Below are 27,439 nucleotides of genomic sequence, written 5' to 3' on the forward strand. Positions count from 1 at the left end.
TTTAAGGTGGATATCAAGGATATCGATGCCATTTGACCATTTATCCAATAACAACGATATATATATATATATATATATATATAAAATATAATTTTTTTGCTGTCATATAGTCCACAGTTCCTTCCAAGATGAAATAAGAAGAGTTGTAAATGGTAGCCATAAGATATCTGCAATTGCTTCGTGGGAATCACAATAAACCAGTTTTACTGATAGAGCACAGGGATGAAAAACATCTAAACAAATCTTAGAATTTTACATAGATTGGAAAACAGGTGCTAATAGTAGGAAATGAGCACATGGGGGGTGAGCAGGAGATGTCAAATTAACAGAATTGGATAGTCAAAATAAGCAAATTAAAAACAGAATTTGGGAGGGTGAGGAGTTTTTTTTGTATTGCTGGTAATGTACATTATAATAGATAAATAAGGTTATTAAATTTCTTTGTAGACAGGCAGGTTATTCCATCAAGATAACACAATTGACGAAAAATAAGTCATTTAACACATTATTTTACAATGTATTCCACTGTCTAATGGTTGAGAGGCAGTTTTTGTCAGAAAGAAGGATTACAGCTAAGTTTGAAATTTGCAGTTTATGTTGCGTGTAGAACAAACCTTTCCACCTCCTGGCTGGTGCTTTATGTTGTCCGTAGAGCCGATCTTTGAGCGGGCATTGTGGATATCGGGGGCCGGCGCGGTGCCGGGACGAGCCGTGGTCCTCGAGGTGCTGGTTGTCGTGTTAGTTGTAGCAGAGGAGGTGGTCCTGGGTACACGGGGTACCAGGGGCTTCTTCTCTGTCACCGCACCAGCGGTGCTGGAAGGTGTGGTCGTTTTGGGGGCTGTGGTTCGGGTGCGAGAGGCGGTAGTGGAAGTGGAGCTGCGCATTGTGGTGGTGGCGGTGGTCTTGGGTTTGGTGGAATCGGCTACAAACGTGAAGAAAGCAAGAGGAAGTTTTCAATAAAAAAAATTACAGATACTTTATAACTGTACTTGGGTAGATTTTTCAAGTATCTGCACTTTTACTCCCTACATTTGAAAACATATACTGTATTTATACTTTCGACTCTAAACTTTGTTAAAATAGGCTTGTTACTTTTTTCATCTGAATGTCCCTTTCAAAATAGGTGAAAAGATTAGAAAAAGTTTTTGGTGCCCTTTTTCTGAATCGCAAAAACCTGCCATTTGAACAGAGGTGTGCTTTTATATCCACTGTTGTTTACTATTCTTGACCATGGAACATGGAGGCAGTACAACATTTGCATCAATTATAATTTATTCATCCACATCTACGCTGTAACACGCCAGCTTTTTCTTTAGAGTGCTGAGATATGGAGAGTAGTGTCCTGCTGACAATCTTTCCTGGGAGCCGCGTGCATATCTCCAGCTCATCCTAAGACGTGTTAAATGGAGGAAATCCTCCCCTTGCTTCCACTTTAAAGTGTTATTTGCCTGACTGTAAGAACCGTGGCAGCTTAAACAGCCCCGAGCTGTATCAGCAGGAGCTGTGAACTGCTGTCAACGGTAGCGGCACAGTAATCCCTCGCTTGCAATGGTGAAGGTTTCTAACTTAGAGCATGAACTCTTTCACCCCAGTTTCAAAACCTTCCAGCATTGTCATTAGTGGACAGTTTGTGTGTGTGTGTTACATGTCATACTCTTAACAGCCACTCAGCTGCCATAATGTAAACTCATCTGTCTGCAGAACGAGCAAAAGCCTCATGAGATGGGAGGGACGAACGGGACAGGATAACAACATATGCAAAGAGCAAAAGAGTAGAAAGTGCACAGTCACTTTTTCTGGAACTGCTGATGATATATCGCATATTTTGAATAGGTTTTTACAGGATGCACCAGGGGTGGACAATTAATCTTACAAAGGCGCCATGTGAGAAACTGGAACACGTGTCAAGGGCCACGCCAACATGCTAACCTCAATTGTGTTCCATATTAATTTAATGTCCTTATATAAATCTTTATATTGTAATGTTTAATAAACTATTACTTGTGTATATATTCCATATATGTTATAATTAGGAAATGGAAAAGTAAAACAAAATTACATCAGTATTCAATCAACTTTCATCAAAAAATTGTCTACAGTGCATAATTTGTTCTATAATTTTATAGTGTGGTGACCTTATGAGCACCAAGCCCTTACTCATATTAGCCATTCCTAGTTGTGACTCCCAAATCATTAACAGGGCAAATCCCCTTCTTCCCTCCAACCGTGCAGGAAATCAGAATGTTACTAACATAAAGACCAGTGTTTTCATTGTCGCTAGTCGTTTTTGAAAACTAGTCAGTCGAGTGGTCGGAAAAGTCGCAAAATATAGCAAGAATGTTGCTAAGTCTGCTGCACTGAAGACTCAAGTTGTTGCTTTTACTAGCTTGTTTTCAAAGTTTTTAAACTAAAAGCACCGCTTTCAAAACAAGCATCTCACATTTTGCTGGAGTATTTTAACATGGAACACAATGCAAGAATGTTGCTAAGTCTGCAGCAGTGAAGACTCAAGTTGTTGCTCTTGCTCGCTTGTTTTCAAAGTTTTTAAACTAAAAGCAACACTTTCAAAACAAGCACCTCACATTTTGCAGGAGTATTTTAACATGGAACACAATGTTTGAGGATAAAGTGCAGCTGTACCTGTGGAAGTCTTTAGAGTGCTTGGCTTCTTCTCCCCACTTGGTTGGCTGTCTGTCTTAGAGGCTTGAACATAAAATTAATGAGTAAGAAAGAAATTCATGTATGCATGCACAACAATTAAATCCAAACTATGGCTATTGATAACCACAATGTATTCCACTGGCCAGCCTTCATGTGTTTTTTATGATAACAACATAACATAAATGAGCAATGAGAATCCAATTGTCCAGTTATTTTGGGAGTATATAGAGTACCAAATGCTTTTTATTTTATATTAAAAAAAATTATATACATGCAATGAAAAATCCTGAGTGCATCTTGTCTGTTAAGAGGGACCTAATCATCCATGTTGATTTCTTCTCTTCCATAATGTTAACCTGCCTTTAAGATATAAAACACACATATTTAACGTGGGTTTGAAGCTGACAGTGATGTGCAACCACATTTGTGTAAACCTTTAACAGACCACAGCAGGCTAGGTCAAATATGTCAAATCAGCTTTCTAGAAACAAGCTGTCATGTCACATTATAATGAAAGATCTGCACGTAGGCAAGTCTGCCTTACCCAGGGGCTTTTTGGATGCCGTGGTGGTCGCACTGCGGGCTGTCAAAGTTGTGCGTGTCGATGCAGTCGTTTTACTGGTTGTTGTGGTGGTTGTTCCATTTTTGGTAGCAGCCGAGGAGCCTGCTTGGCTTGAGGTGGTGGTGCTGGCCTTTGGCAGGAGAGGGCGCCTTTCTGCGGGGGTCTGTTAAAACATGGGCCATAGCTTGAAGGAACAACAAGGGCTTTCAAAAAAAAAAAAAAAAAAAAGTGAGGTGTCAAAAGTACTCACAGATTGATAAAAGTGGACATACTGTAAAGTAAAAAAAGTCCTTAAGTAAAAAAAGCAAGAAATAACTTGTCATTGCCATTATAACTGCCGAACTGGGAAAATAATGGCAATAAGCGGTTTCCGTGGAAAAACAGGGATAGGCGCCCTCACCGCAAAATTTAAAAAAATACTCGACTAGGTGAATCCGCAGACGCCGAATGGCAAATACTCAAGGGTCTACTGCATTTCTGTTAAGTTAGAAAAACTGCACACAAAATAGTTCCCCTCTTACACACTTACATAGTGCTTATACTGAGGGGGAAAAACAAACAAAACAAAAAAAAAGTTCACATTTACTTTGCATATTTTTTTTTTTAACCCAGCACTTGCTAGCATTGGCTCATGCGTTTATGCTATCAAAACATGTTCCCATAGCTTTGCTAACGTTGTAAACTGAGTAACAAAAAAGCAAAATGACGTTTTTTTTAGATGAAGAATTGTTGAATGGTCGACGCTCATGGTCATCAACCGCAGTTGACTTTACCTCTATTTATGTCTTATTTTTACATCACGTCATCTACTGAAATTGAAAAACATAAGCCTATTTTGGAAAACTAAGAAGTATAATGGCCTGTTTTTAAAAGTAGGGAGTAATAGTAAAAAGTTGTCAGAAAAAAACACTCAAGTACAGATACAGTAACTAAAAAAAAATCTTCTTAAGTACAGTAACAAAGTATTTGTACGTCAATGATTCCACTCTAAAAAAAGAAACAAAATTGTAGTAGCAGTGACTGTTACAACACAGAAAGCAGCACATGCAAATGCAGCACATAAAGGGCCATTATGCAATTATTGTCCTATTCTTGACTTCACAGAAAATCTGGGTCAAGCACGCATCTAACATGTAAATTTAGCCCATGTTGATGACTGCGGATTTCATTCAGCTGCATAGCCCACAATTCTGGGGATGATGCCACGCTCCACATACAGCTGAGCCCCGCCTACTACAAGCTGGCCATGATGAACTGAGTCACCCTGCACCTGTGGGCATTGGGCTGCTAAAAAAGGACTGCCTATTTATCATCTGTAGTGTCACCACGTGCTGTAGTTATGGAGGCCACCGAAAGAGGGTACCAAGAGGTGGGTGAGAGGATCCCAGGCAGACTGGTAACAAACGAAGGATGGATTTGCACAGCCCAATTCTGATTTAGTGCCCTAATCTGTTTACATGTAAATTGAAAGTGATCCATATCTGATAACCCTGTCTTTACTTTCACTAAACTCATGTAACAGCCTGCGTGCAGATAATGCAGATAAACAACTGCAGTGAACCCCAAGACCCACCTGTGATAGGTTAAATATCTGCGCTAGAAACCAGCTAAAATACACCTTTTATTTCAACTGTTTTACCCTCCCACACACACTAAACTTATCATCCATCCATCCATCCATTCATTCATCCATTCTCTGAGCCGCTTATCCTCACAAGGGTCACGGGAGTGCTGGAGCCTATCCCAGCTATCATCGGGCAGGAGGCGGGGTACACCCTGAACTGGTTGTTAAACTTATCAAATCACACTTAAACATATCAAGACACACTTTTTAAAATATTTTATATGGAACAAAGAATTCCTTAGCGCCGGTTCTCACTCTCTCGCTGTCAAGAAATTGGAGAGTATCATATACTGTAACATCACTTTGAGGAACCAAAAAGAACTCTCGCTCACACACCTATCCAAATAAGAGGAAAAATGTGCTTGCTTCAAGCTGTTTGTCACTCCTAGTGGATGTTTACTGTAAAACTGACACAAAACAAATGACAATCAAACATTACATGAACTAAAATGTTTAATCAAACCATATCATTTTGTCTAATGAAAGTCTAACAGCTTGATGTCAACATATAATGCGAAGGTCCCATAATAGTCATTGTTCCCATAGAGCAGAGAGAATATATATATATGCCTTTGAGTAGTAATGTATGCTCTGTATGTGCTGCTGCTCTGTGATTTAAAATAGCAGTTGTTTGAAGATTCATAAATGCCGTAACATCCATCCATTTTCTGAGCCGCTTCTCCTCACTAGGGTTGCGGGCATGCTGGAGCCTATCCCAGCTCTCATCGGGCAGGAGGCGGGGTACACCCTGAACTGGTTGCCAGCCAATCGCAGGGCACATACAAACAAACAACCATTCGCACTCCCATTCACACCTACGGGCAATTTAAGAGTCTCCAATTAATGCATGTTTTGGGGATGTGGGAGGAAACCGGAGTGCCCGGAGAAAACCCACGCAGGCACGGGGAGAACATGCAAACTCCACACAGGCGAGGCCGGGGACTGAACCCGGGTCCTCAGAACTGTGAGGCTGACGCTCTAACCAGTCGGCCACCGTTTCTGTTTTAAAATGAGTCAGTCTTTTATGAGTCAGTTTTACAATAAACATCAACTTAGAGTGACAAATAAAAAGCTTGAAGAAAGCATACTCTGCCTCTTATTTAGAGAACTGTGGGAGCAAGAGAGGTAGAATAGGTGCTAAGGAATACCTTAAAAAGTGATTTAATAAGGCCAAGTGTGTTTTAATAAATTTAAAAATGTTTAAATGTGCAGGAAGGGTAAAACTATTTCTCAAAGTCTCTCTATATTGTGGATTTTCACCAATTGCTGGTGGGTCTGGAATATATTCCCACAATAAACATCAATTAATGAGTTGATACTTAATATATTATCGGCAGTTCACGGAGTTCGGAAGAATAATGCAGTCTAATATTGATTTGCTTTGCACCTACAAGTTGGGCTAGCTATGACTCTTCAAAAAAACTTGTTTTTGATTGACCTCAAATCAAATCTTTTATACTTCAAAAATGATATACATAAAAAAATCCAGTATTAAAAGGGTAAACTGGAGTTGCTTGCATCAAAATATGAGTCTTTTTGCATGGCATCATAATGAGAGTGGTTTCTATAACTGAGTCAAAATATTAGCAACCTTGCTCCGATAGCTTACCTTGGGTTTAAAATCACGTGTAGTGGTAGTGGCTGAGGATGAAAGTCGGCTGGCAGTATTGGTAGAGGGCCTCTTTGGGCCACTAGCGGCTGCCGATGGTGCCTTGGTTGTTGTTTTTTTCTCTGAGGTGGAGGTGGTTGAGGAGGGTGTGGGGCGCTTAGTAGGTGCTGCAGCAGAACCACTACCTGTGGCGGCTGTGACCAGCCGTGTTTTCGAGATGGTGCTCGGTTTTGTTGCCCCGGCAGCATGCTGAGATGTGTGGCCGAGACAGGGGATGGATGCAGCAAAAAACAACAACCACAACAAAAAAATAAAGAATACATAAATAAAAGATAAAGCAAAGGAAATAATAAAATAAGGGAAAAATCATAGCAAAAGCAGCAATTCAAACCAAAACTGGGTGTAATCATGGTACACCTAAAATAAGAGTTGTTGGTCATGTAAAATATACCCTGTACTGTAGTCAGTGGAACCAACCAATTGGGTAATCCTGAATTCGACCCAAATTTTTGAGAAAAATACCACCCCAAAGTGGCATAAAATCTCTGATTTCAAACCTCGGCGTACCTCAAAGGATTAAGTAGCTGGGCGCTTTGCTTTGTCTTTACACCTATTTGAATATAAAGATCACTCTTGATAAGGGACGGCACTCACAGTTGAAGTAGTAGTTTGTGTCGATTCTGCCCCTTCCCGACCTTGCACGTCAAACGCCATACAATCTTAAATCTTATAAGATTATCCTATAAAATTGTCCTTAGGTCTGATGTATGTTAAGAGTGGATTCGTCCCGATTTTAGGGTCAGAAACAGGTCGGGCCGGCAATCTTAAATAATGAATGTGTTCAATATTTACAACCAAAACTGTTCATGTGTGTGGGGAACGCTGACTTCTCCAGAGTCATGACGCCGAGAATGGTGATGAGGAACTGGATGTAGCTAATCAAAGAAGCACCCAAGACTGACGAATGCGGAAGTGACCGTAAATTAAAACAAAAATGTCTTACCAGATGTGATTTTATGTAGAAAAGTGGGTTCCCCAGATGGCAAGAAGTATTTTCAAAAGCAAGTCATTTTTTAAGAACATTGCCATATTACAAGGCTCTCCGCTCCGGCAACCTTCGGAAATACTCGGGAAACATCGGCGCCTATCTGGAAGTGTTTCTTCTTCTTCGGTTTTGCATTAAAAATAGCATACCTCTCGTATCTGGCCAGTAAATGTGTATGCCTAGTTAAGGGATGCATTGTATAATAAATAGAACCACGCTTAACATTTGAAATCTCACCATAATAAGGGAAAGATTAACCTAAACTTTGTGTTGATCATTGAGGAATTACTGGTTACAGTTGAAACTCCAAGCCACGCCAAACTACAAAAGAATTTGTTTTGGTTCCGTTTTTCATTAGATTATGGCCCAGAAATGACTTTGAAGCAATTTGTAACTTTTTCATTATGGCTTTACTACTGTGTCAGCATAGGTTAGCAATGGAGACTAGACGTGTCGGATTTGTAGGTATCACAGGAACAAAACCAAGGACCTTCTGTATAATTCTTACACCTCCAGTAAATCTTACCTTAGTCTTCTTGTCTGCACTCGTCAAGTCTTTGCTTGGTGCTGGGCTGCTCCCATTGGTGGAAGGTTTAGCTTTTCTGGCCGTCTCTCCTCCATCTGCTTTCACAGCCTTTTCCTTCTTGTCATCCTTTTTCTCCACCAGCTTTTTGTCACTCTGTATTTTCTCCGGCTTCTCTTCCTTTCCACTTATTTGCTTTGCTGTCTCCGCTGGCTTCTCTAAAGGTTTCTCCAGTTCATCTACTTTCTGCGCTTTCTCAGCTTTGTGTGTATGAACCGAAGGTTTTGTGGCTTCTTCCACATCAGCTGCGATGTCAGCCTTCTTTTCCGCCTTGTCAAGAGTGGCGTCAAGCTTGACAGGTGTCGGCAGCTGCTCGGGGGTCTTTTCCACTTTGAATTCGATGTGTTGCTCGTTGCTGTCCTTCAACTCTGTCTTTTCAGTGATTTTGTTTTCGACACTTGCCTCAATCTCTTTTACATCCTCTGCTTTTTTCTCGACTTTTTCTGTCATGGCCACCTTCTCTGCTTTTTCTGCCTTGTCAAATGTCTCTGTCTTTACCAATTTGTCTGCAGGTTCATCAGGTTTGTTTGTTTCATCCACTTTTTCTATTTTCTGCTGGACTAATTCCACTTTCTCTGGCTCTTTTTCTTTCGTTTTTTCTTCAGCCTTCTCTGCTAGTTTCTCTTTCACTCTTTTGGACTCCTCTTTAACTTTCACTGCCTCTTTCTCATTAGGGACCTTTTCAGAGTCTTTTTGCTCTGTAACTTTCACAGTGGGTTTCTCTTTCGCATTAAGCTCTTCTCCCTCTGTGACCATTTCTGCCTCTTTCTCCTTTTTGTGAACATTTTCGGGCTCTTTCCAAACATTGATATTTGTTTGATTTTGTTTTTCTGTTCCTACATCCTTCTCCACCTTGGCTGCTGTCTCACTGATTGCAAATCCAACCTTTACACTCTTCTGCTCAGCTGAATCCATAAGGTCTACCTTGGGCTTGTCCTCTAGCTTCTCCTCTTTTTTGTCACCCTTGGCAGCATTGTCTATATTGACAGGAAAAGAATAAAAAAATATTCATTATAATTTCCCCTTAAGTTATGGTTTACTTCTCCAGATCATTCACATACCAAAATTGCACAATATGCAATGCTAAAAGGTTCACAAATAAATAAAAAAATAAAAAATAAAAAAATAAAGTCAGCAGTGACTGACATGCATTCAGTCATTTTTGGTACATTTTTAGAAAATTCTTTTTTTTTCTTTTTTTTTTTGTAATTAGTAAGAGACAAAGCACCTCATTGACAAATGCTGTTTAGTAATGTTATATACTTTACTACTTACAATAATCCAGTTTGTGTCATCTAGCACACAATAAAGTTAAAACATTTAAACCATTTGTAACTCTGAAATACACTGTACATAAATAAATACATACACAAAAAAAGTTCTATGAATGTGGACAGTGACGCTGCCTTAATATATTCAGCAGCTCCAGCACGGCATACACAAATCACATATTTTCTTTATGCTGACTCACTCAATGAAACATCTGCATTGCCCGACCTCAGGACATGATGACCTCATGCTGGGTTGAGCAGAATACAGTTCACACTCGTGCTTTGACCCATTTATTTGCTACAGAGCTTTACAGGGAGTAAACAAGATTCCCTGTTGCTCTTACCTATTGAATTTGACACATTCATCATTCAACAGTCATTAGCATTGGCAGGTATTTTTGGAAACACTCCATGACCAGGGATGTACAAAATCTACGCACACCAATCAATAACCCACAAAGATCTAGGTGGAGATCAATAAGGAGCTCAACATCATGATATCGGGTGCACGCCTCGCATTGATCACAGGCCACAACAAAGACAGAATTATATGGGCAAAAGAATGTGCATTCTCCAATTAACCCCATCTAATTCAATAGGGAGTTGACATACGCTTGATTTACAATACATGGTTCTACTTCAAGTGACACAATTCAGAGTGTGGCAGCGTAAACAGAATGAAACATGAAATCGGATATCCTCAGATCGGAGTCAGAACTCTTCAAAATGTGGAGAAAAATATCAGATATATGTCAATGTGTACTTCTGTTTTGTTGCTGCCAGGTATTCATACTGTAGTGTTGTAGTAGGTGTCGTTTACCTGCATTCTAGATTTATACACATTGGATGTTTTATGTGTTCAGAAAATGTAAGAACTGGAGTATTGGTTGTGTCAAATGTGTGTGTCTCTGAAATAGAACTGCAAGTTTAAACCTGAAGTGTAAATTCAGATTTAGGGTTGACACATAATGACAATCATTTAACACTCATTCCCACTGCAATTGACAGTGTTCAAGTAACCAAACACCCTGTAAATGTTTTGAAACCAGGAGAGAACATACACTAAAGCAGACAATCGCAACTCTTGAAAAATATGCAAATATAATAAATGCGGGCCCATTTGAAAAGGCACCTGCTAACGCTAGCTGACAAACAGCCTTAAATCATCATGTCAGCCTTCATCAAATTCACCAAATGCCCTCCTGTAACAGTGAAAAGACAGACAATAACATCAGCGTCCGCTTAGATGACGAAATTAAAACAATTGGTGGTCGATCTATAACCTCTTTATTGTAAAAGTGAACGTGTATATGGCGGCACGGTAGTCGACTGGTTAGAGCGTCTGCCTCACAGTTCTGAGGACCGGGGTTCAATCCCCGGCCCCGCCTGTGTGGAGTTTGCATGTTCTCCCTGTGCCTGCGTGGGTTTTCTCCGGTTTCCTCCCACATCCCAAAAACCGACATGGTAGGTTAATTGACGACTCTAAATTGCCCCTAGGTGTGAATGTGACTGGCAACCAGTTCAGGGTGTACCCCGCCTCCTGCCCGATGATAGCTGGGATAGGCTCCAGCACGCCCGCGACCCTAGTGAGGAGAAGCGGCTCAGAAAATGGACGGATGAACGTGTATATGTCGCCAAAAATTTCAACAGCGTATGCCTTCATCTCACTGACATGCTCGCAATCCTCCTACCATTGGCTAACTTCTAACTCATTCAATCACAAATCACCACATTCTGCATGTATTACAACAGTGTGGCTTTGTAGTAAAGGAGTGCGGATACTAGACTGGCCTGCCTGCAGTCCAGACCTGTCTCCCATTGAAAATGTGTGGCGCATTATGAAGCATAAAATACGACAACGGAGACCCCAGTCTGTTGAAGCTGCAGCTGTACCTTAAGCAAGAATGGGAAAGAATTCCACCTCAAAGCTTCAAAAATTAGTGTCCTCAGTTCCCAAACGTTTATTGAATGTTGTTAAAAGAAAAGGTGATGTAACACGGTGGTAAACATGACCCCGTCCCAGCTTTTTTGAACATGTTGCAGCCATAAAATTCTAAGTTAATAATTATTTGCTAAAAACAATAAAGTTTATCAGTTTGAACATTAAATATCTTTTCTTTGTAGTGTATTCAATTAAATATAGGTCGAACATGATTTCCAAATCATTGTATTCTGTTTTTATTTATGTTTAACACAACATCCCAACTTCATTGGAATTGGGGTTGTAGGATTAAAAAAATAATAATAATCTACAAAGCATATCAGTCTGAACAGAGAGAAAATCAATGGAGGCTAACATGAAGAATGGTGTTTGAGAAAAATAGTTCTAGTTATAATACCCCTTCACTATATATACACACACTCTGTTTCTACTTTTGAACCTTCTGCAGCATGGAAAAGTAATCAGGCCGGCATGCTAGAGCCGAGAGGGATGGTGAGTCTTTCACCACTCAAATGAAATTATATCGGAAACAATGTCATCCATTCACATAAGGTATTCCCTCTAAACTTCAGATACTTACAGACATCTTTCAAGACTGCTGTGTTAATGTCGAACTCATATTTTAAATTCGTCTTTCACTCCCTTATAGCAAAGCATTGGAGACACCCCTTTTAGTGCTATTATGTCTCCTCGTACACAACTAAATAAATTGTTATTCTACTACAACTTCAATCTAGACCACTGAATCCAAATCTAGAATCTACAGATTCAAAACATAAATAGACTGTCAGATGATTTGCAAAGTGTTTACCTGACGTTCATATCAATGTAAAATGTCCTACCTAATAAAAGCATTGGTACAATTAATTTTACATTTCAAATATTTTAAAATGAGATTTAAAAGGTGCATAAGCATTTTACATATGAAATAATAAACTGGACCTCCACCTACCTTCCAGTTTGATGAAGGGGTTAATACAGTTCAGGCCAAGCTTGTTAAAGGAACTAACGACAAGATCAACACCAGGTTCCACAGCTGGTTTGTTGCCCACTTCAAAGCTGACTTTTGAATCAGAAATAAGCTTAGTATTGGGTTCAGTAAAGTCCAACTCTTTATCTGTAGCTAGTTTACCAAAACTGTTTGAGCCAACTGAGAAGGCAGAAGTGAAGTTCATGCCACTGACACCTTTGGGGGTGGTGGGCACTGGAAGAACTACGTTGCCTTGATTTTTTTCTAACCTAAACCCTTCCAAAGGTTCTACAAGGGAGATAGGGAGGGTCATATTGTTGTCTCTCTGTGGTAGGAATGGGGAGAGACACAGGCGAGGCTCAGCGGGGGTTTGCCTCAGGTCGATGTGTGTGGTCCCGGCTGCCGAGAGTGTAGGTTGGGTAGCAGGGTGCTGATCTTCTGCAACGGTCAACGAGCGCTGCATGTAATGCTGGGACCGTCGTGACCCACTCACTGGTGACACGAGCTGGTCCAATCCTGCCAGTTCACCACCAGGATATCTATCAGAAAGCTCTAGGCTGGTGGGCACTGACAGGTGGGAACAGTCAGACATTGCACGCCGCATCGCCATCCTCTGCTGCTGTGCTCTACCCATGAAACAAGGCTCTAATTCCTCCTCACCTTCTTCAATGTCTTCCTCCTCGCTACTTTCCTCTGAAGAACCCACAGATAACAGTTGCTCTTCGAGGGTCTCTCTGGCTCCAACCACATCCTCATTGGTTTTCTGTAAGTCGTCGTCACCGCTAATGCCTATGGTACAATAGTTAGGAGGCACCTGGGGCATGGCAACCTTTGGGCTGGATTCAGCAAAATTGGAGTTGTTCCATGATTCAGACGAAGAGTATCCACCTCGAGTAGATTCCTCAATTGAGGGGACTCCCAATGAGAGTGGAGGCATGGACGTGGTGGGTGTCAGTATTTCCATGTGACCGGCTGGGGATTGAGGAACTGGTGGCAAAGAGACCTGACTATTGACACCGCATTGCAGGGCAGGTGTACCGGATAGATTGCCGGGTGAAGCTGGGGATGGGAATGGGGAAAAGGACTGGGGGCTCTCTGGGCTCTCTCCAGCACTGCCCAATGAAGCATTACCCAAGGAGGTGGTTCCAGGCATGGTTCCAACCCCGCCTGGTGCCTTCACTTCAACGTCCGTATTGGCCCTTTCCGTCTGCTCAAAGAAGCGCAGCTTTTCTTCGCCGCTAAGGCCAGTAGGTGTTAGGGTTCCACAACCTACTCCCAAGGCTCTTGGTGTGTCCACGCCCAAGTCTGAGTGACGCTGCCAATCCCAACTCTGAGCCGATCCTGTTGATGACAGGGACGCCCCCTTACAGAGCTCACTATACTCTGTGAAGGGAGAGCCAGTCTTCTGATCTGAGAGAGACGACATTCTGTCTCCCTTTTCCTCTAGTCCTCTAGTTTCTCTCCTTAGCAATTTCTACTGGGTCTCAGGAGCTTAAAAAAATTTATCTTCACTTTTCCCTTTCCAACGTTTTTTTTCTTTGCATTATAATTCCTTTTACTCAGTTGCACAAGTATGCTCTTTATCTGTGGGAGGTCCCTCTGTATCTCAAACACAAACTGATGCTGTACTCGGTGTGCACTTCTCTCTCTTGCTCTCTCTCTCCCTCATTGCTTCACACACTGCATACTGTGCTTGTCACGTGACCCAGTTGTGGATGCTAACTGGTTACTTCCAACTCCCAAATGCCACCCCTCATGGTGGAGTGAGTAAGCCCCCTCCCTTTTTAGTTTTCACTTTCCCTTCACGTCTTTCGCCGCCTGACACACACATACACACACAGCTGTGCCCTTGAATCTTCCTTCAGGAGTAAGGAGCAAGGGCAGCAGAAGGATTTTTTAAGGGCTAGTTTAATTTATGATCACCTTACCTTCCCTTGTAATCTTTCTTTCTTACAGACCATTTTGGGAAATAAATACAGCCTTGTTTTCCAAGTTAAAAGATGAGTATGGGCTGGTGAATGATATAACCTTTCATTTGTCATCACAGGATTGGGATGTGAATTTGTGCAAGACATAGTGCACATCTGCAGTCTGTCTACTCATTACAAGAGGGTAGGACAAGAACAGCAACAGTTAAGAGGGGGATGGAGAGGAAGCCTCTGGTAAAGAGACCTTGTTATCTGTCACAATGACTCTGGTCACATTATGGAGAATCACACTCCATTACCCCCAATAGTAGTACAACCGCTTTTACACATATACAATTAGCTAAACAAATACTGTAGAGAGGCTATGGAGAGAGAGAGAGTGAGAGAGAAAGAGAGAGAGAGAGAGAGAGAGACAGAGAGATAAAAAGAGATATAAAAAAAGAAGATATACTGTATGGGTCTGAACATTCATATCACTTAATACCAAGTAACCAGTAATCATTGATAAAAAGACCGGCTTAGAATAATTATTTTTGTCCGCTTTTGATATAATTACGGCTTAGAATAATTATTTTTGTCCGCTTTTGATATAATTACGATTTGCAAGGTCTTATTTTTTGTTTTGTTTTGAACTTCTATGTGTTGAGGGTAAATTTTGGGTGTGAAGCCATGATTGACAGCTGCTACAGACCTGTCTTGTTCATGTTGCCTAAAAGGAGCATAGGTACCAGAAAGCGCCCTGACTCTGTTTTCTGCACCCCATATTTCAATTGCCGGTTAAAAAAACCAAAAGAAACCCCCAACAACAGCCAATTAACAAATTACCATTTGAAAAGATGAAATGGCCCTAAATCCATTAAAAACAGAAAATCCCCCAGAATATGACAAACAAATATAGCAAAAATATTGCATCAATACGAAAACCAACTAATACATCTTATAATTTGAAGAAACAAGTATATCAATCCATCAGATAAAAGAAAAATTCAAGACAGACAGATGGGCATCTGAGCCCAGACAGGTCCTGAGGTGCAGGCAGAAGGACAGCTGGTGTACTGTCACTGCATCTGTGTGTCAAGTATCCTGGCCGATTTATTCGCTCTCTGTTTGCTTCCAAAGCTGACATTTAAGTTTATGGGGACAGGACAAACACAGGCAACCAAAATGATGGGCTCACCCCTGTCTGACTGGTTGCCAGGGCAAAAGTGCAATTCTTATATAATCCCACTGTGCGACCTAAATGTTGCGCCTAATAGCCCATGTAAGCCACCAGGAGGGCATACAGACAAGGGGGATAAAATAGTGTTATAACAGAGCCGCAGAACCCCTTCATATTGAGTGAATCACACACACACACACACACACACACAAAATAATAATTATAATAATTCTATATAAAACATTTTCATCACAAGATTCTGGAGTATTGAATTAATCTTAAACTGTCATTCATATAATATATATTCGATGTTGTGAACAATACTGTCTTTGGGATTACATGCCTCTAAAAAGCAGTGATATAAAGAAGCAAAGGAAAACACCTATCACTGCAGGGGTGTCACAGATATAGATGATGTAGACAGTCTTTAATGATGTCTATTTATGGCTCAATCTCATCTTCTTCCGAGCCCAGTCACAACACCCCTTTCTTCGCTAAACATCTATTGTTCCCACAATGGACCCTCTTCCCATTAGTTGCCAAAGCAACTGCCTCCTGTTGCTATGGTGACCGACTCCTCATCTGTGTGCCTGTTTCAGCCCTGTTCGGTGGCGATGGTTGTTGTATTGTCTGGAAATTCTAGAAGACTGGGGGCTCTGAACCAAGACGTGATAACTGAATCACTTCAAAGCTGCATTGGTCATATATTCATATATTCAGCAATCACCAGTGATTTATTTATTTTTTTTTAAATTCAATGGTCATACATCAGTACACAGTAGATACATACAGTATATGAAGTACATATTACATAGCTGCTGTAAAACAGGACTTTCCCCATTAGTCGCAGAATAAATGCCTATTCTATTTTATTCTTATACAATATTACCCCACATCAATTCAGTAATAGATAAATAGATTCAGTCAATCAAAAAATTTAAGAAGGGGAACACAACACAATGTAGTGCTGATATAATGCAAAAAAAATCAAGAAACAAAAAAAGAAACTACAATAACATTGTACAGCAGACAAGCAGCATCCATCCATTATCTCAGCCGTTTCTCCTCACTAGGGTCGCGTGCGTGCTGGAGCCTATCCCAGCTATAATCGGGCAGGAGGCGGGGTACACCCTGAACTGGTTGCCAGCTAATCGCAGGGCACATACAAACAAACAACCATTCGCACTCACATTCACAACTACGGGCAATTTAGAGTCTCCAATTCATGCATGTTTTTGGGATGTGGGAGGAAACCAGAGTGCCCGGAGAAAACCCACGCAGGCACGGGGAGAACATGCAAACTCCACACAAGCAGCAGTTAGTACATAATAAAGGTGCCAAAAAGTGCTATGACTTTGAATCTGATCTGGGGGAAGTTTTTTTTAATTAATCGGCCTATTATTGAGTTAGCATAATTTCTTTCTGCCACCAATCACAATCTGTATAAGCCTTAAAAAAAAAGAAGAAAATCCACATTGGTTGGGCCTAAGAAATAACCACATTTCTTTAATTGTTCTTAACAATAACAGTTGACATGGTTGGTTGTGGTGAAATTGAGGGTTACCACATAATAAAAATAATTAATTTGCCCTTCTACAACACTTAATCTAGAGAACGGTTCATTTTGCAAACCCCCATACACAAGAAAATAAACGATTTCATGACAAGCTGTGTTTCTCAGTCAGTCAGAAAATCATGTTAAAGAGACAAACTGCAAAATGACAAATCCGTTTGCGGTGTACAAGTTTAGTAGCTGAGGCATAAAGAGCAAATCTGTTCACAAACCAAACAAATAACCGGCATCCTTTGCCTTCTTTTACACTTTGACAGTAGTTCACATGGATTTGACTTGCATCTTTATCACTCTGCTTCCATTAATCTCTTTATCTTCCGCTTTGTTGGCTGGCGCATTTTCTGCTTCAGATAGTGTCTGTTTTAATGGTCTCTCTGTGGTTGTCTCAATCAAAGTCAAGTATGCCTTTATCACATTTATGGAAGAGTCTCTGTTGATCTTCACATACTTACAAAAACCTGAATGTATTGGTATTGTGTATACTATGAATTATACTGTGTATATTTCAATGAAAAAAATACATTTCTAGCCTTTCTAACATTATGGATTTTATTTAGACGCCACTTGTTTGATGGAGATCTACAAAATTTGTTTTATTGAGTGAGACTTTTTCAATGCACTGTATTTCAGAGGTCGTATCGTATTTGGACAAAAATGCATTACAAGATGTGCTTTAAAATGAGTAATGGCAAACTGTACCAACTAAGTGATGATTCAGTTCACGTTTCAGCACCGTGGACAGAGGTGCTTTGAATTTTACAAAAATACAAGCCGAAAGGAAAAGAAGAAGAAGACTGTCTAACATTTACGCAACCAATTAGGCAAGGAACCCATTTTACTTTGAAAATATTTGACAGCAAACCACTGAACAAAAATTTATAAAAAAGTATAAATACTAACATAATGATGATCTCGTCTCAATTTACTTACAAAATGACTTACCGGTACTCAGTATGAGTACCAAGAGCATGTAGTTGTTCTGCCTGTCACTGTATGTCACTAGCACAGATAGACAGATTAATGAAATGTCTGTTTTTTTAATTTATTTATATATATATAATTACTACTTCTTAATGTGACCCCCTTTAAAATTGGAATTATTCTCTATATATCTTATGAGGCTTAAATAACACTCTTGGTGACAGACCCACCCATAATGACAACAGGTTAAGTGCTTTTCATAGAAACACCTCCCCCCACAAATGTCTGAAAACACACTTAACGACAAAATAAATTTGGCATATTCCTCCTATATGAAATGCTTATTTAGTATATACTGCAGCAACTTGCATGTGCAACCAGAAAGCAATAATTTAGCAACATATCTGTCATGATCTGTGTTGTTTTTCTTTTAGGCTACCATAAGATTGGTTCAGGTCAGTTTAGTTAACGATGTTGAGAGATAACTTTGGTTTGTTTTCCTGTGTCCTTCCTGTGTCCTTGTTCTGTCACTATCTCCACCTGTTCTCGTCAGCCCTGCTCCCCCGTGTGTCATCCAATCAGCTCTCTGTAGCTACTCGTATCTTGTACAGGTGTGCTTCATTGCCCTGTTAGTGTTTGTATTTAGTTCCATTTTTCATTCAGTCAGTTATGACCCCTGTTGATTGTCGCATTGCCTGTGTGTGGAGGTGAGTCCTTTCTGCATGATTGTTACTTTGTGTACCAGTTGTTTTGTACTTTGCATTACATTTATTTGACCCCTGTGCCTTTGTTTTCTGCAATAAATACTTTTTGAGATTCCCTTGAACTCTTGTCTCCATTTCCTGCACTACACCATAATGAACTCCCCCACATGTGACAGCAACTTTGCCGACAAGATATTGAGCAATTTTAGACATGTAGAAAAGTTATCCTTGAAAGTTTTTGTCTCCATGTCTACCGAGCTGTATAATTTCAAACAATGCTGTTCTACTATTGAACTGAAGGCTTATTTTTACCTTTATATAATCTCCAATGGGTGGAAATGTTTAGAGGAGATGGTCCAATGACAATATTTGACTGTCATAACCACAAAAGAAAATAAAGGGAGACTCACCTATGGTGGCGATGTGTCCAAATCATCAGGCACAGCGCATGCAAAATAAAAGATACAAATAGTTGAAAATTTGACTTTCTTTAAAAAAATAAATAATAAAAAATACACAAATGCATAAATATTTCAAAACAGTTAATATCACGCCATTCATTATTCCTTTTTAGAAAAGGTGTAAAGAGAAAGGCTGCTAGAGAAGACAAGAAAGTTAATAGACACAGGAGGAAGGAAATAGTGACATCCAAGCCCTTGATGCAGTGAAAATATTACTCAAAAATGATTGTATTAATGAAACAGTGGACAAAAAAGGTTTGGTTTTGGAAATGACAGTAGAGTAGATCCACTGAGGAGAAAGTTTGGCTGACTGGTTAGTAGCATCATACCTGTCATCAGAAACATGGTTAATTACAAATAGGGAAGTGCTTTACAATAATTTAAAATACTCTCAGATTAAAATAATGGAATCCACAGCTTTAAGGTCATTAGTCACACACAAACACTCTGAAATGGACAAGCCAAAAATCTTCTACCATAATTTTAGTTATCTTCATGCAAGAAACAATATAAATATGTGTATCTAATGAAACGTCTAACAACGCATTCTGGATGGGAATACCACGCATCATGCTAACAACTAATATGTACATTGTACTCTATAATGAACTGCTACAGTATTTCATCCACAACCAACCTTCGATGATGGGGGAAACCACACTTGGTTGTTCCACGGTATCAGCAAAGCTGGGAAAGAAGGGCTTTGCTGCAGGGTTAAGGCCAGATGCTGGAATTCCAAGAGAGATGACTGATGGGGAGGAAGAGGGACTGACACTTGGAGATTCTTTAGGAGTGAATTTCTTTGCCTCTGAGGAGGTGGGACTCTTAACAGAGGAAGATGATGACGAACGAGACTTCTTGGATTGCTTCTTTTCCGACTGCTCATTTTTGTGCTCTTTGGTTTGGCATTCCTGTGCTGTGGTTTTGGGGGAGCGGAGTGGGGCTGGGCAAGGGGTGTCAAATACCAGGTTTATGGGTATAGAATGACTGGAAGGGCTCATGTCACTGAAGTCAAATGGCTCACTGTTGCTGCTAGTGTGGGAGTTGTTCAGGAGCCATGAAGCATCTGACGGTGAAAGGGGTGGAGCTGATGCTAACACCTCGCTGTTTGGAGAAAGGGCCAAGCCTGGCTGGGAAGAAGGGCTAAAAGCAGAAGTATCTAACTCAGATATGACTTGCACAACAGGCTCTTGGAAGGAACTCGTGTTGTCAAACATCCCACTGTCAACCATGTCACCAAAGCCCGCATTTTCAGTGTCAATTAGCACGTCAAACGATTCACTGGGATTAGCAGCCATGGGGAAGGAGTCAACTGGCCCAGCATTGGTAGAGGAGGGCATCGTAAATGGAGCTGCTGTAGCTTTCAGCTCGCTGTTCAAGACGAGTGGGCTGATGGAAACTGTTGCAGGAGCTAATATATCATGGGATAGTGGAGAAGGCACTAGACCTTCCTCTGTGAAGTTCTCCTCTTTCCAGGGGGTCTGGTTTGTAGTTATGTCAGCAAAGGAGACTTCCATGGTTGTTGGAGCTGAACTTCCAAGATCCTTCATAACCTCTTGGGTGATTTTACCTGTGGATGATGTGGCAAATGGCTCTGGAGACACTTCCCACTCTTCAGGAATCTTCTTCCTGCTCTTGCCCTTCTTACCTCGTCCTCCGCTTTTCCAAATTTGTTCCTCCCAGCCACCTTCTCCACTATCTCGTTTCGGTTCAGTCCTTTGGTAGAACAATTCTTCTGAGGGAATGCTTTCTCCCTGTGACTGCACTTCAAGGTGACCCTTGCTTTCGAAGTGTTCATAAGAGCCCTCCTCTTTCTGTCTCCTTTTCTTCTTTTTCTTCTGTTTTCTGTCTGATTCCTCTCCGTCCCTTTCGTCACCTCCGGCATACGCGGTGCTTTCTCTGCTGGGCCAGGTCTTAGGTGGGTCGTCACGAATCATTGCAAGATTGTTAGCATGGCGACTGATGACAGAGGTGACACTGGGGGTGAAAGGGAGGTCTGTTGATAGGCAGCCAGTCGGGTCTGGCCAGCAGTCACCTAAGGCACCTTGTTGTGGGTGGAGAGGGAAGAGTTTAAGGTTGGGGTTGTTAGGGTCGGGGTGAAAATAAACTTCAGTATACAGAAAAATTCTACAGTTATATATTGCTATATAAAGCGTTCAAACGTGCTTTTTATTGAAATATCTTCGAATATAATTCATTTTACTTGGTTCATTCCATACTTGGGGCATTGCTTCTACATTTGACAATCATGAACATCAAATAGCATTTCTTTTTAATCATATAAAAATGGAACATGTGAAGTTGAACTAGTTTTAGTTACTTTTAGCTCCAGTGCACACAGACATATATCCACATTTGTTTAATACCAATAAGTGGGGCACCTGTCCGGGCCCATACTTTACACAGACTCTCTGGAGGGCCGTAAGTTCAAGAATAAGGCTATATAATTCTGCTGCCTGTGCACTATAATTGGGAGTAGCTGAGGAATCTTCAGTGGGACTTAAATCATGTTTTACACAACCTCATTAAGATAAAGAACAACATGGAAAAGAAGTGTCTCACAGCTAGGGGAAATGGAGTACAAGTTAAACATTTTCAGAGGACACAGCAGCAATTTAGAAGGGATTTTTGCCTGTCAATACTCATAAGACATTTTAAACAGCGTCCAATGGGATAAACCTAGTATGGCTACTTAAAATAGAATTTTTAGCTTAGCTTATGGCTTCAAATATGACATTTTACTCACTTTATATTTCAAACACTTTTTTTTTTCTTAAATAAATAAATGGTTTGGAAAATCTACCTCAGTGGCAAACCTGTAAGTTTTGTTTAAATTGCTAGGGATCTTTTTCAAAGTTCACTAAATAGACAATGTTAGTGGGACACAGCAATTACATCTACAGGACTTGTAAATAAAAAAAAAACTGAAAAGGGCTTCCACAAACTGATCATTACAAAGTTGAAGACATAGAACTGTCCAAAGCGTCTTGATAAGAAGATGAGTTAAGATGAATGGAAAGATGAAACTAAGGGTTGTCATTTGACCCCTTTTTGATGAAGTTAGTGTACCTTCATCACACTCCATTTCAGTGTATTCCATTTCTGCAGCAATGCATTTCTGTTGGTGTATTTCACTTAACTGTATAACAACAGTCAAACATGGTTGAAGTATCTCAACATATAATATAATATATATAATATTTTCTACATAATCTGGTGTGCTTGCCACGATAATGCTTCACAATCTGTCAGTTTCTACTACCAAGGAGTTTGTCTGTATCCCTAAATCACAATCGCAAACCATGAAATCTCAGTAGAAATGACAAATGCAGGTGCTAGGTGCCCATGAGATAAAGTCGGACGATGCTGTGGAGGAGTCTGGCATTAATTCCTGAAAGGGGACCTTGAAATAAAGTTTATGGATATTTAGCATGGAAGCCTGCAGCAGGACAGCAATTATAGCACAGAAAGCTCTCCTATGTAGAATAAATACAAACACATCACCAAGCACACAAATACATGGAGGCAGTACTAGAGGCTATTGCAAAGTTGGCCACTGTATACATGACAGCATCAGATATGAATCGACCTCAAGCCCGATGATTAAATCTGATCTGAGCTGGTGTGCGTGCAAGAGGAAGAAGCGCTCGAAAAGAAGACAGACAGCTGATCTGGGTAATGCCTCCAGTGCAGCAAACAACAGCAGACATGTTTGTTATGATACATTTTAGAAAAAACCTATACTAAGAATGCGAGACATGAAGGTCATCATTTATACTAAATGGCAGAATGTAATGAAATTACAATTATTCCAAATGTCTATACTTCTTTTAAATCAATTTAGTTATTCAACTCACATATACAATAGTGTTTACTGGGGAATAATGGGACATAGAGAGCATTAAGTATCTGATATTTTCATCTGGTGAAGGAATTTGGATCTAAACGGAATTCAGAGTTTATTTATTGCACAATTAACAACTCACCTTTTTATCTGGGAATATACAGCATATCAACAGAGGGAGAGTAAATTAATGTGGAACCGAGGCTGCAAAAGACTTCACATACTCTCATTGCGTTATTAGCTTCACTTAAGCAATCTAAATTAACTGTTTTAAAAACTCAACCCAAATACAATCAATGATAAACATAGTATTCATACCTTTTGGCCACTGTTAAAAATTGGGCATTATTACAATACCGCTCTTTTGAGATAAAGCATTCTTAAGGAGGAGGAGGTTCATCTTGCGAGCTAAGCAAACAATGTCTATGACATGCGAGTAAATCTGCATGTGTTACCTGCTGACAGATCCAGGGGGCTGCGAGGAGCTTGTGGTTCAGGCATCATGGGGGTGTGGGGCACTTTAGGGGCCTCTGACCCTGCTGAGGGTGCGGGCTGCAGAGGATCAGCGATACTTGGAGACTTCTCTGCAGTGAGAGCAGCAGTCCCCACCTCTATATTCAAACCTGGGCCTGCAGGCTGGGAGAAACCTGAGGAACAAGAGTTACCAAATATGTAAATATGTGCTTAATGCGATAAAGCCTCTTCTGGTTACTATCTTGTACAAAATGTCAAGTGTATGTGTGTTGAAGCCTGGAGCAGTAATTCAGGGGCCCGGGGATGCCAAGTCTCATCAAAACAACAGTGATATCTGAGTATGTAGAGGTTGGCATTGTGAAAGGCATAACTCGGACTCATATCATATAATGTGTGTGATTGCGTGTGTGTTTGTACTGTATGCCTCCCCCCACAAGCCAATTATCTGATTAGTCTTAACCACTGCATTTGCGTGATTATAAAAATGACAAACTTAATGAGATTTCATTATAGTGATGAGAAAGCAATGTGATGTGAAAAGTGGCACTAATCAGGGTACTAATACAAGGTTGCATTTTAGGGTGGATTTATATTAGAATGTTGATGGTTTACAATTCTGTTTAGTGTCACAATGTAAAGTATCATCATATATCATGCCTCTTCCAAATGTGGATGAAAATATGGTGATGATGATAGTCCTCCCTTGGTACGTTGTGGTTCAGACATTGAAACACCATCGAAAAATCCCACATTGTTTTTTGTTATTGAATTTCATTATTCTGGAGAGGTGTAAACACTCTTCTTTGCAATTCAGAGCTCAATATTTGTAAGTCAAAATGATAAATGAGGTAGTTTTGGATGAAACACAAAGCTGTTGCGGAAAGTAAGGGATAAGTGTCAATGGTGAATGAGGAGACGATATACAGTAACTGTACACAGTCATTGTTGATGTTGCCATCATTCTCTATATTGGTTTTTCTTGCAGTTTAAGTATGGCTAACAATGACAAATTCTGAGAAAAACTTGTCATATACCTGAAAATACTCCCGTCAGGCTTGAATGCATCATTTTGACAGGGTTGAAAAGGGAGGTGAGGGGGTCTGAATAACCTCCCATAGAGGCTGACAGGAAAGGGTAAACCATCAGGAGGAAGTCATAAGAACAAAAAGAGAGGGGGAAGAGTAAAAGGAAGGGAGGGGTAGAAAGAGGGAGGAAAAGCCAAAGGAATAACATTAGCAATGTTATAAAAAATATGGGTATAATGGTTCGGGCTCGGCGTTATGGAGTTTTTACAATATATATATTTTCGCCATATAGGAGAGATAATACCATTTATATCTGTGTAAGTGATACTGGATTCAGTACCACCTCCCCAGCCCATGGATATGTATAACCAATCAGAAGAGGAGCAGGGTGGATCTTGGTAAACAACGTGAGATCCAATTACACCTGACTATTTGTTGTCTGAAGGGTTTGGAAAATTAAAAAATGTTATAGTGGTTAATAAAACATCTTCAAAATAAACATCACGAAGTGTGTATAAATAAAACAAAGCATTTTGAGCTTGTTGACCCAGGTTGGTGGAGTGCCAACTTACGATGTACGCTCGCATGTGTTACCAGTCCTGCTAGACCTGAGCATCATAAACTAGTGCAGCTTAACAGCTACTCTGGTAAATAGCTTATCCGAGGTCGGGTCGGGGGGGAAGTAGCTTTAGCAGGGAAGCCTAGACTTCCCTCTCCACAGCCACTTCCTCCACCTCTTCCGAGGGGATCCCGAGGCGTTCCCAGGCAAGCCGACAGACTTAGTCTCTCCAGCATATCCTGGGTCGCCCCCGTGGTCTCCTCCCGGTGGGACGTGCCCGGAACACCTCACCAGGGAGGTGATCAGTTGACAGCTCTCTCTTCACCCGAGTGTCCAAGACATGCGGCCGCAAGTCCGATGACACGACCACAAAGTCGATCATCGAAGGACGACCGAGGGTGTCCTGGTGCCAAGTGTACGTGTGGACACCTTTATGCTTGAACATGGTGTTCGTTATGGACAATCCATGGTGAGCACAGAAGTCCAATAACAGAACACCACTCGGGTTCTGATCGGTGGGTCCGTTCCTCCCAATCACGCCCTTCCAGGTCTCACTGTCATTGCCCACGTGAGCATTGACGTCCCCCAGCAGAACGATGGAGTCCCCAGCGGGAGCGCTCTCCAGCACCCCCTCCGAGGACTCCAAAAAGGGTGGGTACTCTGAACTGCTGTTTGGTGCATAGGCACAAACAATAGTCAGGACCCGTCCCCCCACCCAGAGGCTGGGGGAGGCTACCCTCTCGTTCACCGGGGTGAACCCCAACATACAGGCGCCGAGCCGGGGGCCAATAAGTATACCCACACCTGCTCGGCGCCTCTCACCATGGGCAACTCCAGAGTGAAAAAGAGTCCAACCCCTCTCAAGAGGACTGGTACCAGAGCCCAAGCCGTGTGTGGAGGCGAGTCCGACTATATCTCGTCGGAACTTCTCAATCTCACACACCAGCTCGGGCTCCTTCCCTGCCAGAGAGACAGAGCCAGTGGGTGTAGGCCCGGCCACCAGGCGCTTGCCTTCGACCCCCACCTCCAGACCTAGCTCCAGAGGGGGGCCCCCGTGACCTGCGTCCGGGCAAGGGACAACTAGATCCATTTGAGTTATTCTTCATAGGGGTTTTTGGAACCGTGCTTTGTCTGGTCCCTCCCCTAGCACCTGTTTGCCATGGGTGACCCTACCAGGGGCGTGAAGCCCCAGACAACTTGGCTCCTCGGATCATTGGGACACACAAACCTCTCCACCACGATAAGGTGACGGCTCAAGGAGAGACTAAGTATGTCAATGTTTTATTATTTATAATTTGATAAAGAGTATAACAGCAGGCAACTATTTATTTACTTTTTAAGTATTAGGCTGTTATCTTCTGTAATATTTTGTTACGGTTTGGATTTGTACTGTTGTTTACATTACCGAATAACTTACAGGAAAGGAAATCCTGTAATTGCACTCCATCACTGCTATTGTTAAAAACAAAGAAATTGTATTGTTTCATTGTATTCAACCATCAATATCTGTTTGATGGGCAACTGCATATTAATCTTACATCTTACATGCTCTTTTGAATAAATTTTAACATGTTACAAATGAAGTAATAAAAGTATGTATATTGACTTATTATTACCATTCAGTCCAAAAACTCCAGGATATGAATTTTTGGCCATATCAACTGGCCCTGGTCGTGGTTGTAGATGAGAACCTTACAGTTTTTCATGGATGAGCAACGTTCGACAGGGATGACGGAAATACAAGAGGAAAGGAAAAAAATATATATCCTTGGATACCATTGTTTAAAGTTACAATCTATCACTAAACAACCATTTATAAACAGCGATTGGGGGACTTGGAGATACAGAAGCAGTTACAGTTGGTTGAAAGCTGTAACTAGTAGATTCTGTCATACATGACAAGAATCCCCAAAGGTTTAATCAAGACCATTTGAGGATTTGAATTTATGGAGGAAAAAACTCTTGACAGAGGAAGATACTGTTGAAGTCAAATCTTTTTAAATATTTCGCTGAAAGCAAAGAAGCTGTTAGCTTTGACACCACCTCAGCACAAAGGACCTGTCATGTGGATATCAGGACGCGTTGACAGTATACCAATACCAGTTTGCCTCCTTAGCACTGCTGATGTGCCTATGAACAACGCGCACAATGACCTAAGCTCAGGAGCACAACCCTGTTTGCATGTAATACAGGTAAAATAAATAAAAAAACATCTCAAATATTGTCCCAAGTTCCTAACTGCTGCATTTAGTGAGGGTATTACAGTTCTGAAACTTTGGTATATTTAGAATCGATGTTATTTACAAGGGACAACAAGTATACAGAAATGATCTCCATTAGTATGGGATTATACTATTTCTCACACACTGAGAAAAAAAAAGATTCTTCCTTTCATACCTGATAAGAAGTCTGCTGCCAAGAACTGCTGGTGGTCAAGTTTGTGTGGCTGCGCCTCTCCCCGATGTTCTGGGAGCGACGACATTGATGTCTGCCCCCCTGTGGTCAGTTTAAAACCTGCAGTAAC

At 40.9% G+C, this 27,439-nt stretch overlaps 1 protein-coding gene across 11 annotated transcripts in view; it reads right to left on the minus strand.

Moving 5' to 3' along the window:
- LOC133469904 (microtubule-associated protein 4) overlaps positions 1–27,439 on the minus strand; it is a 73,195-nt gene that overhangs the window by 11,131 nt on the left and 34,625 nt on the right. For 7 of the 11 annotated variants that reach the window (XM_061757506.1, XM_061757503.1, XM_061757509.1 and 4 more), the window contains 8 exons: positions 27,313–27,429; positions 23,313–23,504; positions 19,651–21,057; positions 8,028–9,061; positions 6,457–6,705; positions 3,206–3,386; positions 2,641–2,703; positions 615–922 (listed from right to left, as the gene is read on the minus strand). In XM_061757506.1, coding sequence (XP_061613490.1) covers positions 615–922; positions 2,641–2,703; positions 3,206–3,386; positions 6,457–6,705; positions 8,028–9,061; positions 19,651–21,057; positions 23,313–23,504; positions 27,313–27,429 — 3,551 coding nt within the window. Of the gene's footprint in view, positions 1–614; positions 923–2,640; positions 2,704–3,205; positions 3,387–6,456; positions 6,706–8,027; positions 9,062–12,249; positions 14,507–19,650; positions 21,058–23,312; positions 23,505–27,312; positions 27,430–27,439 lie in introns of those variants that run through there. The other 4 variants (XM_061757512.1, XM_061757510.1, XM_061757514.1 and 1 more) reach the window with 4 other exon arrangements.

The sequence above is a fragment of the Phyllopteryx taeniolatus genome, chromosome 20 (assembly GCF_024500385.1).
Source record: "Phyllopteryx taeniolatus isolate TA_2022b chromosome 20, UOR_Ptae_1.2, whole genome shotgun sequence".
Taxonomy (NCBI): Eukaryota; Metazoa; Chordata; class Actinopteri; order Syngnathiformes; family Syngnathidae; genus Phyllopteryx; species Phyllopteryx taeniolatus.